The 17,218-nt window shown below is 38.2% G+C and overlaps 1 protein-coding gene across 1 annotated transcript; it reads left to right on the forward strand.

The window, feature by feature from the left end:
* The first annotated feature begins 4,977 nt into the window (after positions 1–4,977).
* On the forward strand, positions 4,978–14,246 carry LOC122644082 (nuclear speckle splicing regulatory protein 1-like). The gene is made up of 4 exons (XM_043837686.1): positions 4,978–5,205; positions 5,309–5,431; positions 10,565–10,783; positions 13,790–14,246. The coding sequence occupies exons 1-4, from the start codon at positions 5,047–5,049 to the stop codon at positions 14,192–14,194; spliced, it is 906 nt and encodes a 301-aa protein (XP_043693621.1). The 5' UTR covers positions 4,978–5,046; the 3' UTR covers positions 14,195–14,246.
* Positions 14,247–17,218: the final 2,972 nt, after the last annotated feature.

Below are 17,218 nucleotides of genomic sequence, written 5' to 3' on the forward strand. Positions count from 1 at the left end.
TAAGAACTGAAACTGCGTTCCCGAGCTGAAGCAGCCTGATTAGTGATCAATGCGAGAGTAGAAACGGCAAATTCCACCCGGCGACGCCGTGTATCCCAGAGAGAATCTCTCTATCCCGGTAAGTTCCACCGCCATGTCTCATCCCTCTCTTTTTCCGTCCTTCCCCTCTCCCTACCTTTCTCCTCCTCTGTTTCTTCTTCTTCATCCTTTCTCCTCCATCTGCAAACGTCTTTGTTGCAACTAAGTTCTTATTTTTGAAAGAGAGATAGAATCAGTGCTGCAACCAATCCATAGTGGAATCTGTATCCAAAATCATGGACGCAATTCGGCGGGGTGGTTGCCGTATCTGTATCTAGGTAACATAGCCTGGAGCCCTGGAGACATCCGAAACTTTTGGTTTCCTTGAAATTAATATTATATTATCATACTAAAAGTATGTTGTGGCAAATCCTTCATTTATCTATTTTACCCTTCATTTTTATTTAAATACCACTAAATATCACGATTCTTTCACTCACTTTTTCTCTTTTTTGTTTATTTTTTACAAAATTGCTGGTACTCTTTAGTGTCTTAATTTTTATTTTTTTAATTTATTAATCTTTATTTAATAGTTGAATATACCAAACACTTCCTTCTCCTTCCTTCTCCTTCATCTTCCTTATTCTCATTCTGTGCAGTTCCACCGAGAGGATCGATCCATTGAATCGATGGTATACCTATAGGTTGCTCATCGTCTCTACCAAACCCTTCCTTCTCCTTTCCTCTCCACCGTCTCTTTGATCTTCCCCATTCTCATTCTCTCCTTCTCTCATAAAAAAGATTGAGGTCTACATCACCGCAAGCAAAGATCGAGATATCCAGTAGATTGCTTCATCTTCTCCAAGCTGTCTAACCAAAGTAGCGTGTTTCTGTTCCTTGCTATTAAAGTTTGTTAGTCTTCAGAAATCTGTTTTATGGTTGCTGTGTGAAACTCCTTATTCTTACTTGCCATGGGGGATTTTGGTGCAGATACCAAGAAGGGGAAGGGCAGCTCAGACAGACAGAGTTCAATGTTATGAGCCCGCTCCAATGAAATACTTGGGGTTTTTCCCTGCGTTGACACCCGATAAGGTTTGTAATTTGATTTGCGTTAAAGCCATATGGTATATGGTCTTTCTATTATATGTTTGTGTGGATTTGAGTTCAATTCTACATGAACGGCATTTTTGCATGATTAATTTTGAAGAGCTATGGTTAAGCAAGTCATCATTTGGAAAATACATATTAGATTGGGTAATTTCTTCTTCTCCTGTCTTCTTCTACAACTCATGCCTCTCAGGCAAGCCACTGGCTAGAGAAAACCCGTCTCCTTTCTTCCCTCTGCCCCAATCCAGTTGGATATTTTACTTGTGTTTCTGTTATAACAGGTGTGTGATTCTGGCAAAGCAAATTTTTTTGAAGGATTTGTTTCACTGTCTCTCGACTCGACTCGACTCGACTCTGATGGTATGTTATTTCTGTTTTCACTTTATGTGATTTTAGGTTACTTGGTTTTACTATTCCTTTTTCTTTTTTTCCCCCTCAAATAAGGTTTCCTGAATGTTTAGAACCGATTCTTCAGTTTGTTGAAGCATGCTTTTGGCAATTTCTTGGAAAATCCAGGAGATAGTAAAGTTAAAGCTTCCCTGAAGAGGGGTTGCCGTCAAGCAAGAGTTTGTGATCAAAAGACAATGAGGTGCAATCTGTTGGTGGTGATAGCTCATGCGCATGGCGGCAGTGTTGTTTCTCGCCGCGACGTAGGCGGCGGAGTCACTCGGATGAAGGTTGTGGTGAAGAAGCAAGACCTGAAGCAAATGCTGGAAATGATAGAGATTGACAAGAACAACACCCACCAAGCATCACCATTATTATCAATAACCTTAGACAGTCTTTTTGGGATGTAGGGAGCATTTTGTTTAACTTCTTAGAATTTGTTATCCTTTCTCTCATACTTTCTTTTCCTACCACTGTTATCCATTTAAAAATCATTTTTTTTTTCCAAGAATGGATATATGGTTTACTGTTCTGAAATTCCGTAGGCATCATCTTATTCAGATCTCTGTATTCTTTTGCAATTTGAGTTCTTTTTATCTCTCTACTAAACCTGTTATTTCTGCTATCTGAACATTGACCAGAGCAACAATTTGGCCCAATTAGACTTGATATGAAAGCTAAGAAAATGGGCCTAACTCAACTTCAAGGTTCAGGGACCTATTAGTCTAGTCAATTCAAGTTAGGCATTAATCTAAATTCGTGTTTGAGAGTTAATTTTTCTTGTAACCTCAAATTGTCTTCTTATTTGCTCAGAATTTCTCTGCTACTGTTTTGTTCGTGTCTCTTCTGATCCTTGGAAGCCCTTATTACCTTCTTCTTATTGTAATTTTGTGCAAGGGCCAAGTAAGCTTAGTTTGGGTATTGATTTTGATCCCTGCATACATAAGAATGTTGCAATTCAAGCTGTTAGTAGAAGCAATCCATACACTCCCCTCCATTAAAACAACTCTGTTAATGCTACCTACCAACTAATAGTTCAAAGGTAGTCCTCTCCCTCTCTCTCTCTCAAATGAACCACATTTTCTTTACATAATAACACAGCTGTTTGTGTTTTCATCATTAAACATATGAGTTGAAGAGTGAGAAGAGCTACTGTTGTCTGGCTGGGGGCTTGGATAAGTGTAAAAGTAAGGATAAGGGTTCTGGTAGTTGTAGTAATAGCCAGAGGTGAGAGGGATGGCAGGAGAATGGTTGTACATCATCTGGGGCTGCATATGCCTTGCCTCATTCATCATCAAATTGATGTTATTCCTGTTCTACAAGTTCACAGCTGATGATGGTGGATGATTGAACTCATAACCCTGCAAGTTGTTCATCATGGTTGATGGATGTTGCCCATCTGTTGCAAACCCACCAGCTGGAAATCCAGCAGAAGATCCTTGGAAGACATTGTTCATCTGGGTTTGAAAACTTCCATTACCTCCAAGGCCAACACCAGAACCATGGCCATGGCCATTTAGCCCAGCTAACATGGCATTGATGTCATTTCCCTTTTTAACCTCACCGGCATTTATATGCCCACCACCCAAATGGGGGGCGGCATTCATCTTTGCAGCTGCCATATTCTTCTGATCCATCCCACCCTTCATACCCAATTTCTGGTTAGGATTTCCTCCGCCATTGCCGCAATTGCCTTTTTTTTCCAGCTTGCCCATTTGCTCCATTGTTCATTTTACCATTGTTTTGGGGACCTGCACCATTTTTCTTTGCATAAGCCACCAGATTGGCTTGCTGTCCGAGCAAACCCAGATCATTAGCTTTCTCTTGGAGCAAACGTAACCCTTCTTCAAAGTTATCTTCGTCATCATCAATATAGTCGAATTCATCCTCTTTAGAACTAATGTTGGGTACTTATGCTGATTTGTGAAGGCCTTGAGACCCGTCATCAGACCCTGCTTTTGGTCTTTGCCATTATTATCATCTTTGATGCAATTTGTTTGTTGCTGTTTCTGGTTCTGGTTGGATTTCGCAGACCAAATCTCTGCATGTTTACCAGCTCTGACCAGCTTCTTACTAAAAGTAGCAGGATCTATAATTCCTGAGACTGTGACCTTTAGTTGCTCTGCATCTATAATTCTCTTTCAGTTACCTTTTCTACCCTTCATTCTTATCTAAAATTTCATTCTTCAAATCTTAATCTTTATGTCATTCTTTCTTATAATTTCATAATCTTAGGTACCCTTAATATTAATTACTGTTTTTAATTAGTGGCAAATCTTAAATTATTTTTTTATTTACATTTTATTCTACGATAACATTCTCACACCCTCGACCTTCTACCGCTCTTTTCTTTGCTTCGTTCTTCATTCTTCACAAAACCTAGCCCTTGCCCTTCCATATCTACAGAGGATGAAACCCCTTCTTGGAAACTAGGGTTCTTGCGGTGTGACGGCAGAGACTGAAGGATTTGGAAGCATCATCTCTTTCCCGCTTCATCCTTTTTTTTTTGAGATATGAAACTCTCACCCATTGCAATCTGTATACCGCCGTCATCTTCTGCTTGTGGATTATCTGCAGCAAGGCGAACGATACCCTGCCTTGGCAACTAGGACTAGCAGCAATGTTCGATGTTCAATCTTCAATTCCTTTCTCTTCCAGTTTCATTACTTAATCGTCGATCTTGAGGACGCCACATCCACGAAAACGGGAGCATCACATATCTCTTACTTTGTCTCACTCCCTCACGGCCAACATTTTGCTGTATTTTCGAAGAGACTGATGTTTTTTTAAAAAAAAATAAAATCTTCTGGATGATTTAGTATCTCAACGGCTTCAAATGTTGAATACAAGCGGGAGGAGAAGTTTAAAATCAATCTGATGGTGAAAAAATTTCTAACAACCCCACACACGCATGCTCGCACTCACTCGCTGGAGTTCTGCTCCATTTCAGAACTCTCGGCTTCAGTCTATCACCCTCTAGCCTTTCATTCATGTAGTTGAATGCGATCCATTCTTGGTTCTCCTTTGGTAGTCTGGTTGCAACAGATTTTTTTTAATTAACTTGCTTTTCTTTCTTCTTCCTCTTTGTCTGCAGGGATTGTGGGAAGCAAGTTTATTTGGGTGAGGAATGAATCTCTGTTTTGCTTCTTTGCTAATTTCTTCTTATTGTATTAATCTTAATTTTTACTTCACTAATATATCTACTTAGAATCCACGTATGGTCACACGTGCATTTGCACGTGCACCTTTACTAGTTTAATAAAAATAGTGTCATTTACGAATCTTATATTTATTTCTCCTAATTGGACAAACCCTAGAGACCATGTATAGTTGCATACCATTTAAACCGTATGAAACTCTAGTGATTCTTTTCATTTCATGAAATATCTTTTTTTATTTTTACCCAATCTGCTTTGAGTCAAGTCTTTGAGTTCATACAATGACTTTTCATGCTTTAAATTATGTAAATGATTTCTCATTATCATTATCTTCCAATTCTCAGCTGCCACTGGATTTGAAGAAGAAGAAAATAAAATGAAGAAGTATGGTTTGCAGCTTAGATTTCCGCCATCACAGCAGAAGAAGCAGCCGACAAGACCTCCCATCCCCCCTCCTGGATTCCGTGATGATGATGAAGATGACGTTGAAAAGGAGATTGCTCGGCATGCTAGCAAGAACAAGTCACTCAAGGATGTGAGTAAGCCCTCGAAAAAATTCTCTCTCTCTCTCTCTCCCCACTTTTTCTCCGTGTTGAATATTTTGTTCATTTATCTATTTCTTGTATTCACTTTTGAAGGTTGAAGAGCAGCACAAGAAAGCCTTGGAGGAGGATCCCTCAATCTTTGACTATGATGGCGCATATGATGCAATGAAAGCGAAGATTGCCCGCCCTATTGCACAAGATCGCCAAGAGAGAAAGGTACTTGAATTTCCAATATGTTGATCTCATATTAGCATTTGAATATTTGTTTCCTAAATTGGTTGCCAACAATGGATATTTCACTCAGAAAATTTAATTATGTTTTGTTCAAGTGTGAGGTAAAATCGCATTTTTGTCTCTCTCCTAACTCCATATGCTTTACTTGATCTTAGTTGAAGCAAGTAAAGATTTTGCCAAATGTTTCTCAAGTTTCATGATTCTTTATTCATTTCTTCTAAAGGTTCCTTACCATATTGGTGTTTTTAAGTCATACAAATATGCTTTGACTTTCCTTTGCTGCTCACCCCTTCCTCAAAAATGTTCTTCTCCTTAGATTCACAGCTTACTGTCAGTGTACTCGTTCCCAAATTAAGGGTTCATGGACTTCAAGATTCATTGCAATGAATTCAAGAATAGAAAATTAAGATCTGGTTTTAACATGGGAAAGAAATCAGATATATTACCTTGTCTATATTTTCCGATGCAAGACAAATGCCAAGTTTAAGTGGGAGCATCAACGTGTCAGAAGCTTCCTATACATATGAAGGCAGGAAGTTTAATTATATGACTTTCTTTTGAGTTGTAAGAGAAGTAGGGGCATAGGTCCTTTTGGAATCTTGGTACTACGAATCTCAGGCTAGATCAGGTATTTATTACGGGAGACTACGGTTGAAATTGTCATATGTCTCTCAATAAACATGATTGTGATTCGGCTGCATCTCCAGGAAGTTGGTTCTACTAGTTCTTTTGAGACACTCCTGTGAGGTTGGTGGCATTGAAGTGTGGGAGGCTAATTCTTTGTCAAATCAAGAAGCATTTTATTTTATTTTTTAGTCATTTAAGATGATTTAAATTTCAAACTGTAATAATGAGTATAGTTGTTAGGGAGTTATGGTGTTTCTATTTCTATTAGGAGTAAAGAATAGTGCAGAACAGTATATAGAGGCTAATTAGGGGACACTACAAAAGGAGACCCTGGGACATTGAAATCAAGGTAGTTGTTTAGTTTCAAGCTCTTGGTTATATGTTATTGGAGCTTTCGGTTTTTAGTGCAATTTGAGCTGCATAGGCGCAATAGTTAAGTTGTGCTATTGCAACCTCCGGGTTGCGGGTTCGAAACATGGAAACAGCCTCTTTGTGAAGTGGGGATAAGGCTGCGTACATTTGCCTCTCCCAAATCCTGCAGTAGTGGGAGCCTCGTGCACTGGGACTTTTTTTTTTTGAGCTGCATAGGATGAATTTTAATTGTTGTATTGCAACATGTGTTTGTAATAGTTGGTTTTTTCATATTCAATTCTTGATGTGAGAGTAATGATTTGAACATTCCTGGTTCCTCCTTTTTGTGGTTTCAATAGCTCGAAATCATTAAATTGGCATTAGACTCTTGTCAATTTGGTTCGGCTTTAAAGGAATTTAGAATTGTTCTATTCAGTTGGGGTGGACTTGGGTGTCTACAGGACCTGAAAATCAGAAATGAAGGCTTATTAATCTCAATTCTTTCCCACCAGTAGTATCTGTCAACAGGTCTGATTTGAATTTGATCACCCCTGCTCCAATTCAAATAAAGGGTTATAACTTGCTACGAGTCTACTTTTTCAGGCCCTTAGTACAGGTGGATTAGATCATTAGAGTCACTTCTCTTTGGCAATTTTTGTAGGAAGTGGTGGCCATCAGACTCAAATGAGCATCTTTGCACCGGTACGTCGAGCTTTTACCATTGCACTAAGGCAACGGCTCCTCTTGATCCTAACCAGTAGTCTAACAAATTACTCTTTCATAGTGATATTCAATTTAGGTCTTAGGCAATGGAAACCTATAGAATTGATTAAGAGGCAACAGAAAACAACAGAAATTCTTTGAAAAATTCTGAAACCAGATTAAACCCTAGCTCAGATGGGCATACTGAGTGGAGCTAAGGGTGGCCTGATTAATAGTTGTCAAGGCATTGCCTCACATCCAGGCCTCCTCCAACACTTGGGTCGCCTAAACACTGTGACAACTATGAACCTTGCTGTTTTAAACTTTTAGTTGATTTGATTTGTTAGACCTATAGACCACTCCAATCAAACCCAATGTGATTTTTGGTAAATTTCTCAATAGCTGAAATAGTGTTTGAGTTAGTGGTAAAGAGATTTTGAAACACAAAAGAAGAGCCCAGGATAGAAGAGAAAACGGATAAAGATTTGTAGAATGAGGAAACAAATCAGAAAACTGAAAAGAAGAACATGAAAATTTGTGGGGTAATATCACAGAACCCAATTTTCTTATTTAGATTCAAACTCATACTTGTCTAAAAGACAACTTAAACCAGTAACTAATTAGGATCCACTCTTATAAATAAAGAAACCCACCAACACCTAAGTATGCCCCCTAACTGAATCTTTATTATTTTACAGAAGGTTAATCTGTTTGTAACTAAGGTGGTTACAACAGATTTTGTAACCTCTCTTTTCTAACCCTCTTCTCCCTGTTTTGAGCAATTTAAAATCAGGGACAAGATAGATATTTCACTTTTGCTTTGGTTTAGGCTTAGCCTGGATAAAGGCTCAACTTGAGCCAAAGCCACAAAAACATTGGTGGCTTAACTGAAGCCGCTACTTCATGTCTTCTTCTCAACAGAAGCTTCTGCAGTGCGACGAATCAGACAGGTGGAAATCTAATGATGAATATCCAACCAAAATGAGGTTCACAGCAGTGGGGAGGGTGGAGTTTGCAAATCCATGAATAAAGGATCTAGAGGGGTTCATCAGTCTTACCATGTCTGCAGAACTCTAGTTGGGTTTCAGATGAAAACCCTCTGATTCCGCTGAATGAGGTAAACTCAGCAGTGAACGAACTCAAGCTTCTTCTCTCTATTAATCAAACTCATGAAAGGTATTGTTTCCCAGGATAAAAAAATTCTATGAAGACAACTGAAGAAAAAAAACAAGTACACATCAAAGATAAATGCATAACTACACCTTGGGAAAGGAAGGGTGACAAAGAATAGAGAGAGCAGATGCTTTGAATGGTGTTCTTCACCATTCTCTTTTCTGATTTTCTCCCAAATTTTTATTTCTGGGACGGAGCTCGCCTTGGTGCCTTTGCTCTGTTTGTTTCTCTTCCCCAATCTCCTCCACATCCCTCCAACTCTCCAAGTCCAATGGTAGGTTAGGGTTTTTCACTCTTTTCAAGGCAGACCTGCCAAATTCTTAAGCCTCGTCCTCGATTCTTCCTTCTGCATTGTCACTGTGTTGCAGATTCAATGGCGCCCAGGTCTGCTGCGATCAAATATGATCCATCTAAGGATCCTCAGGTACTGCGCATTTTCCTATCCTCTCTCTGCCTAATCTGTATCTCTTCCAGGTAAACCAGACCTGAATACTACTTCTTCAAACATCTTTTTGACCTGTATTGTTATTTATGATGATGACCCTCTCAAGCTTGAGAGCACTGAGAGCACTATGGGGGATTCGTTTGATTTTTGTTCCATTTTTGATGGATTATTTAAAATACAGAAGATGCAGGTTCGATGAGAAGTCTGGCTCCAATTCGACGGAAATCCAACCAAGATGAGGCATTCTTGGTGCTCGATCGGTTCGAAGTCTGGTGATTTCTGTAATGAATACATAGTAGGTTGGAGCCGGGGTTGGGGTAGTGAAGTAGCAGTGGGTGAGGGTTTTAAGGGTGAAGTCGTGGTGTGCGAAGACATCGGCGGGCATGAGTTGGGAAAGAATCAGGGTTTGTGCAAATTAACATATTTAATCACTTTGGATAATTGACATATCAAATCTATAAAGACAAAAAAGTATGGTTACAAAATCTGTGGAAGGTTACAAACAGACGAAGCCTATACAAAAAATTCCACCCTCCCCCCCCCCCCCCCAAAAAAAAAAAAAAAAAAACCTTATGAGTTAGGCCTGCTTAAATAACCATTAAGAACAGAAGGCCTAACTTATGTCATAACCAACCAACATTTTCCTATGCCTAATAAACCTTCTTTTGCGCCTAGGCTTCCAAATTGGGTATGTTTTCTCAAACCAACAGAGAGCTGCTGCATCAATAATATACAGTTTTGACAAAAATAAAGCGAAAGTGATTAGAGGATATCATCAGCCCACCTAAACAGGAAAATAAGTCTTGAAAAATTATAGAAGGATGAAATTTAATTATTATATATGTAATGTTGATATAAATTTTGTAGGTGGATACTTGATGACGATTGGATCAGATCAAGGCATCACTGAATAAGTAGATCCTTTACTAGTCGGTTAACTCTTTATCAGATTGGATTGGGTCAAAACCTCATTGGTTTGCCATAATCCTCTCAGATTTGAAAGAGATCTGAATTACATCCAATCCATTTCAGGTTTAAGAAGCCTTTTCTAGGGGTCAACTGGCAAGAGAAATCCTCTCTTTGAGTTTCTGGACTGATTCCTCTGAAAGAGCAAATATAAACTTTATCCTTGCTAGTCAAAATTGAGCTATTTCTGACTTCAGGTAGATGGGCAACATCTCCCAGTATTTCATTTCTGCTGTGAGTATACTAAACGGAATAAAGACAACTAGATGCAAAAGTTTACTCATTTATATAATACTGAATGCAAAAATTCCTTCCTCCCAAGTACTTGTGGCCTAGCTAAATGAATTCTGGTCCACAACTAGTTATACTGTATCTTGTGCCTTTAGATGGTCAATAGTGATTGATCATTGTGATGTATATATGGATGCCATTCTTCTTTTCCTACTTTAATACTCATGAGCTTGTTGCGTTGCATTGGTTGAAAATTTAATACACAAGTTTCTTATTATATATCAACTGTTGAGATATTCTCTAAGGATGCAACCCAAATAGAGAATAATACGTTGAACTCTGATTTTGTCAACAGTGAGCTTAATGTTTTGCAGCATATTTTATGAAAGAAAATTATGTAAAATGCTCTTGCCATTATCTGGACGTTCTTGCTATGAGTTCCTTTCCACATCCAGGTGAAGGAGATATGAACCTTATTGCATCCAAATTCCAAATATAAAATCTTTATTTTGGCAATTGATGCTGTTTAGGTGGTCAGGAAGAGGAAACAGCGAGGCTCATTGTTTTTAATGGAGCTTGTAGTTATCTGTCCTGACACACTTGTCACCTTTCTGTCACAGCCAAAATATATTCATACACTTATAGAGAAAGCTAAAGAACGAGAACGGGTACATGAGGTAATATATGAGAAGAAACTTGTAAAGGAGAGAAGCAAAGACGACCACCTTTATGCAGGCAAGGATAAGTTTGTCACTAGTGCTTACAAAAAGAAACTCGCAGAACAGGCAAAATGGTTGGAGGAAGAACGGTTGCGTGAACTTCGTGAAGAAAAGGACGATGTAAGTGTTTTTTACATGTTCATCCTTGTTTGATCTCTTCATGCAAAACTCTATTGAGCAGTGTAAGGTACTCTGTTGCAGACATGTAAATTGTCTTATTGTATGTACATATATCATTGTCTTCTTACATTTAATTGGAGCTACCTGTAACCATGTGTGCTAAATAATGTAAAACTTTGTGAATCTGTTGATGTATGTGCATAGTTGTCAAGGCAACTAGGCAACCCAAGGCGTTGGAGGGGTGCTTAGGTGACGAAGGCACGCACCTAGCCGTTGCCTAGGGCGCCCTAGGCATGCGTTTTATATGTAATATTGCAAAGATAATATGACTATATTTATATGCAACATAGAATCCATATCCATGCAACATGATTTGATTATGCTAGTAATGGCCTAATATGAAAAAACTGATATATAATAAACAAAGCATATGATATAATATTAGCATATTAATCATAAAACAAAGGAATAAACATAAATAAACGTAAACTCATGGAGTGTCAACAAGGCGTGATGCAGGTGCTAGGCTTGGTCGAGCCCAATAGAGATAATTTTGTAATTTAAATTTAAATTTTATTATTTAGAGATTGGGTATGTTAGTAGAACTAGAGTTTGAGTCAAGTTCTAAGTATACTTTTTGGTTTCAGTTCTAGAAAATTAAAATTTATTTTCTTTATTTCCCTTTTCTATGTAGCTAGTTACGAAGATTTGGATTAAAATTGATTTCTAAGTTTTTTAAGCTGCTGTTAATCATACATAGTTGGTAAGTACTAGAGAAGAGAAGTGTTTCAAGTAAATATGTGGACATAATTAAATATATGTATGATGGTGCGGTAAGCCGGTAACAAGGATAGGAACTGTTGGGGGGGGGGTCTAGGTGGTGAATCCCATTTACAATTGGGTTACACAAGGATGAGCTTTAAGATCTTATTTGTTTGCGCTTATCATGGATGATTTAACTAGAGACATTCAAGATGAGGTTCCTTGGTGTATGCTTTTTGGTGATGAAATTGATTTGATGGATGAGACAAAAGTTGGGATAAACACCAAGTTGGAGTTATGGAGATCAACCTTGGAATCAAAAGGTTTTAAGATAAGTAGAACGGAGACTGAGTATATGGTGTGTAACTTTGGTTACACTAGGACGGATAATGAGGTAGTGAAAATTGATGCGAGGGAAAGATTTAGTAGATGAGAATGAGTGGGAAGATGAAAAGACTGCAGAAGCGATAAACGAAGGTGATAGCGGTGCGCCAATAATTCAAAATTGTGTGCTGAGTGGTTGTCCGTGTGACTTGATTTAATATGTGGATGTCTGGACTAAAAATTTTAGAGCAGACAAACATCACACATAAAATACACAAGTGGGAAAAAAAAAAGAGTGCAAACAATCATACAATACAGATCTACACACAAATTTACCTACCTTAAAATAGTAAACAAGTGACATAGAACATAAACAAATAGAGAACTAGAATGAAGAAACTATGGTAGCATGCACTACAATTCCTACTCTAAACATGCAAGTAATAAGAGAAGTGAAAAGCTAGGTGAGGTTGGTGAAGTCCCAACAACTTTACAACACGATACCTTTAATTCCCTTTACTGTCCTCACCGTGACTTGTGGTCCCCAACACTTCCTTATTCCTTTCTTGATGATCTTTGTTCTGCAAATCTTTAAAAAACTTGCCTATTTACTAGTTTCTATTTCTGTTTATTACTGTTTTAATAACCTGCTCTGATTTTTCTGGAATTTCCCTACAACTGTTTATTGCACCATTCTTGTCCCCATTAAAATAATATATTATGGACTAGTTCTGTTAACTAGGGCTGGGGGATTCTTTTGGTGACGTTCAGTTCTTGTTTGGTTGAGTTTTAGAAAGTTACAACCTAATTTAGGGAGTTGGTCTACTGCTGGTTTTTATTGTGTTCTTGGTTTCAATTCTGGATTTTCCCTGACTACCCTTTCAGGAAGGGTCTTAAATTTTCTGAAATGTACAAAAATGCCACTGGTTTCTCTCCTTTGTGTCACTTACACTTGTGTGGGCCCACAAGTGAACCCAACAAGGTTTTCGAACCCCGTGGTCCACATCAAGAAAGGATAAGCATAATATACAGCAGCAAAAGGCCAAAGCCATGAGTATTGTCTGACAATTCCCCATTAGCTTTCTAGCACTTCTGCTAAAGAGTTGGCCCCCTGAATCTCCAAGAGAAATTTTCCTTGGGAGCAAAGGGACTGGGCCTTCCTAATAAGGTTTGAATATCCCAAAGAACCATCCAAACGAGCCTGTGACCAGCTAATCACTTTCTTGGAATCACCTTCAATTATAGCATCCTGCCAACCAGTTTTAATAGAGATCTCCAGGCCCTTGATAATTGCCTTGAGCTCTGCAGTGATGGTCAGTTCTGCATATTGTGTCAGAATTTTTTTCCCCCGAATGATTCCTAAACACACCTCCCATACCCACTCCGTTGAGCTGACATCAACACTCAAATGTCATCTTCTATATTTGTTAAATTGCCTTGCTAGAAATAGGGAAGGCTACATATATGACATGCCATAGATTTTATTGAATTTGAATGATTAGATGGTGACAATCCATTTTGAAACTCTTGATTAAAATGGGGTCCAATGTGTTGTACAATTGGCCGTCCTTCCTTTGTACACCAAGTTTTATCATTAGATAATTTATTTTGGTTTTTAGATTTTCTTGGTTTCAGTACTAAAAAACAGGGCATACCCAGTGCAAGAGGCTCCCGCCACTGCGGGGTATGGGGAAGGTCATAATGTACGCAGCCTTACCCCTGCTTCACGGAAAGGCTGTTTCCTGAGACTCGAACAGTCGAACCCGTAACCACTTGGTCACAATGGAGCAACCTTACTGTTGCACCAAGGTCCACTCTCTTTTTTGGTTTCAGTACTGTCTTCAGCAATTAATGTGTCTAATTACTGAGCCATTTGCACTTGCTAACTACTAGTATATACATTTTGCATCATCATTTCAGGTTACGAAGAAGAGTGATATGAGTGATTTCTACTTCAACCTCTCAAAGAATGTGGCTTTTGGTGGTGGCAAAACTACTGAATCTGGGAAGGCAGAGAAGCAGGAAGAAAATACTTCCGGCTACACTTCAGAGAAAGATGGCCTTACAATGACAAAGCCGCCTTCAATCAATGACAAGGAGGCAGAGCTGGATCAAGTTGACACTGCTACTATCTCTGAGAAAAAGTTGGAACCTTCGGATGGGAAGCCAGGGCCAGGGCTTGATTCTTCCCCACAAGACAATGATGCAGCCAAAAACCCATCGTCTGATCAAGCAAAGCAGGACCATCATAAAAGAACTGAGGATGCACTTGCTGCTGCGAAAGAACGCTTTTTGGCTCGCAAGAAAGTGAAAGTCAGTAGTTAAAAGCATGTTGTGTTTCTTTTGAACCAGCTGCCGCACCGGTCTAGCATGTTATGAATATAGAAAAATATCTTCTCTTGCTATCTCCTATCTGGCAGGATAATTTTCTTGAGAGGTAAGGGATCAATCGGATGCAATCTTGTTTTATCCAATTGGCAGTGCTGAATTGAAAATATTTTAACAAAGCCAATTTGGAAGCGCCGCTTTTTGGATGGAATTCCCCTCCCCAAATCTGTAAGTAGTGAAAGGTCAGATGCCAGGATGTGTAGATTGGTCCAGAGTATTCTCTGAGAATATTAGGCACTGTTTGGGATTTTCACATATCAGCTAAACTGGTCTGTCTTTCAATCCTCTATATAATTAAAAGCAGTTGCTGCATAAGATTGTTCGGTTATGGCCTTCTCTAGTTACACTTTTATTGTAATTCTTAGATTAGCCTTTTGAAGTCCAGGCTTGCACCAGTGAATTTCTAGCTTAAATGATTCACATCTGAACGCCGAGATGGGCAACCTAGTCCTGGAGTGTGTACATGCTGTGGCCACCCCTTTCCACTATGGAGTTTCTATAGCTACAATGGGGAGAATATAATTCTTTCTTCCATCACCTCCTGCCGCCAGGAACTTCTTTGGAAAATTTAAAGATATGCATCATAATAATAATACAACTCACTCTTATCCGGATCCGGCTCCTCTCCAGGGAGCTCAGCACCCAGGGATTGCCCAGGGGCTAGGGCTGTAAACGGCTCGGATTCACTACTATCTGTATCCGAATTCGATCCGATATCCGACGGATATTTAAATGGTATTACTTTATCCGAATCCGAAAGTTTATCGGATATTCGGATACTATCCGATCCGATAAACTATCCGATTCATGAACAATTAAACTTATGGATTTCCAACTCCAATTACTGATTTTTGACTCCGATTACCGATTTTCGACTCCGATTACCTATTTTATTAAACTGCTGTCTATTCTTAGAAAGGTGTTATTTTGTTCTTTAAATTGGATTATCATTAGGTTAATGGATAGATTGATCCTGTTATCTTCAAATCAAACCTCAAAATGAAGTTTTTTACACCATTGTCATTTGAAAACTATACCCATGGTAAATAGTAATACTTTTCACCAAATGTAGGTAATAAAGCTCAAAATGACAATAGTGTAGATTGAACCTGTGATTTTCAAATCAAACCCCAAAATGAAGCTCTTCATGTGTTTAACAAATCCTTAAGCATGAGTTCAAGGTAAAAAACTAGCAAACACTTGTTCAAAGACAAACACCATAGTATTTTGCAATTCTAAACTAAACTACCGGAAATAAACGATTACACTAGTACACTTCTAAATAGGATTACACATATAAATACTCTGCAAGCTTGTCATTAGTTTGTGCTTCAAACAACGAAGCTCCATTGATAACAACTCCAACCAATGTGAAAATTGGAAACCATCTGCCTGCAATAGAAATATGACAAGCCTTAGCAAATGATCTTATCTACTTGATTCACAATCTATTAATAAACGTTTATTAAATGATAAGAGCAATATCTATAAGTTACTTTGAGAAATGAGCCCATTGATTCTTAGTAGCAACCCATCACCACAATAAGTTACTTGCTATAAATAAGATCAAAGGTTACCTCTTAGAGAAACCCACACTCCCACTTTTTTGGGCACTTCCAAGTTCCAATCTTTGCTCCTAGCTCAAGTCTTCCAAAACTCAATCTTGAATCAAGATTGTTTAACCTAAAAACAATCGAGGGAAGAGAGAAAAATTAAACAAGATGTACTTAGGATCTATAGAGGAAATTCATGTCTCTCACATGGATTTAAACATGTACCTATGCTTCAATTAGCAATTACTCCAAAAATTCACAAGGCTCAAGAATAATAAAAAATGCACATTAACAAATAGCAAAGCCTACTTGAGGTAAGTTGAACAAATTACTAAATGTGGACAACTTAATTGCAAGATATCATCTCATTAAATGTACATGAGTGATATTCGAGGGAGACCACTATAATTCCGGATAAGGGCAGCCATCTAAATAGAGACTAACATCAACTTATCACTCAATTGACCAAGACTTGGAGAAAAAGAAAATGTAAATAATAATGCACAACAAGAGACAACATGATAGAACAAGTTAGAATGATACTTGTGCTTATGAAATGAAACAAATGGCATTTACAATAGTTAATGCAAAAGACAAATGCCAGCTCTAGGCAGGGCTAATCAAGTGAGATTAGATCTGTAATCCATTTTATACTAGTTGCATTTAGATCTGTAATGGAGATTAGATTCCCTGTACTTGTATACCAATTATCCTAATTAGTTCCCTTTACATTAACCAAAAGACAGCATCAAAGAATAGTGAGAATTGAGAAAACATTTGATCATATTATAACCTTCCATAGAATTACAAATTATCTAAAAACATAAACCAAAGGAAAGAAGAAAAGAAAAACAGAGTATACCAACAGAGGACTTCATTGACCATTAAGCAATCTTCCCAAGAGAGGTCTATGAAGTATAGCCATGAAGGCCAAGACCCATGTAGGACTTATCGGTACACTTCAAAGGAGATGGAGTGACCTGCATGAACAAATAATTCCCAGCAAAGAGCAAATAATTCACAGCAAAGAGATCACCCATATAGGGCCATATTTAATGATTTTTCAGAAACAACAAGAACTTGTGTAACTCTTATAGAACCACGATTGTACAAGAATTGCTTTATAAAAAAAAAAAAGATTGTACAAGAATTGCAATCAACGTCATATTTATTGCTTCAGTTTTACTTATTAGTTGCCATTGAAAGTAGAAACAGAGGCTCAATGCCAAAATCTTTCCCAAATTGTTTCTCTTATTTTTATTCTTGAAGAACCCTAACCTGCAATAAAACCCTCTTCACCCCTTCATTCCCTCTTCTCCTTCTTCTTCTAAAACCTAATTGAATTGCTGTTCCACCATCGCCACCGACCATCGAGGTGATCCCAGAACACAGGTCTCAGTATGGATTC

Source organism: Telopea speciosissima, chromosome 10 (genome assembly GCF_018873765.1).
Source record: "Telopea speciosissima isolate NSW1024214 ecotype Mountain lineage chromosome 10, Tspe_v1, whole genome shotgun sequence".
NCBI lineage: Eukaryota > Viridiplantae > Streptophyta > Magnoliopsida > Proteales > Proteaceae > Telopea > Telopea speciosissima.

Excerpts from the sequence above, each read along its gene's own strand:
- LOC122644082 (XM_043837686.1), top strand. The coding sequence starts at position 5,047 with ATGAAGAAGTATGGTTTGCAGCTTAGATTTCCGCCATCACAGCAGAAG. Across the intron at positions 5,206-5,308 it reads AGAACAAGTCACTCAAGGAT|GTTGAAGAGCAGCACAAGAA; the intron begins GTGAGTAAGCCC and ends TCACTTTTGAAG. Across the intron at positions 5,432-10,564 it reads AAGATCGCCAAGAGAGAAAG|CCAAAATATATTCATACACT; the intron begins GTACTTGAATTT and ends TTTCTGTCACAG.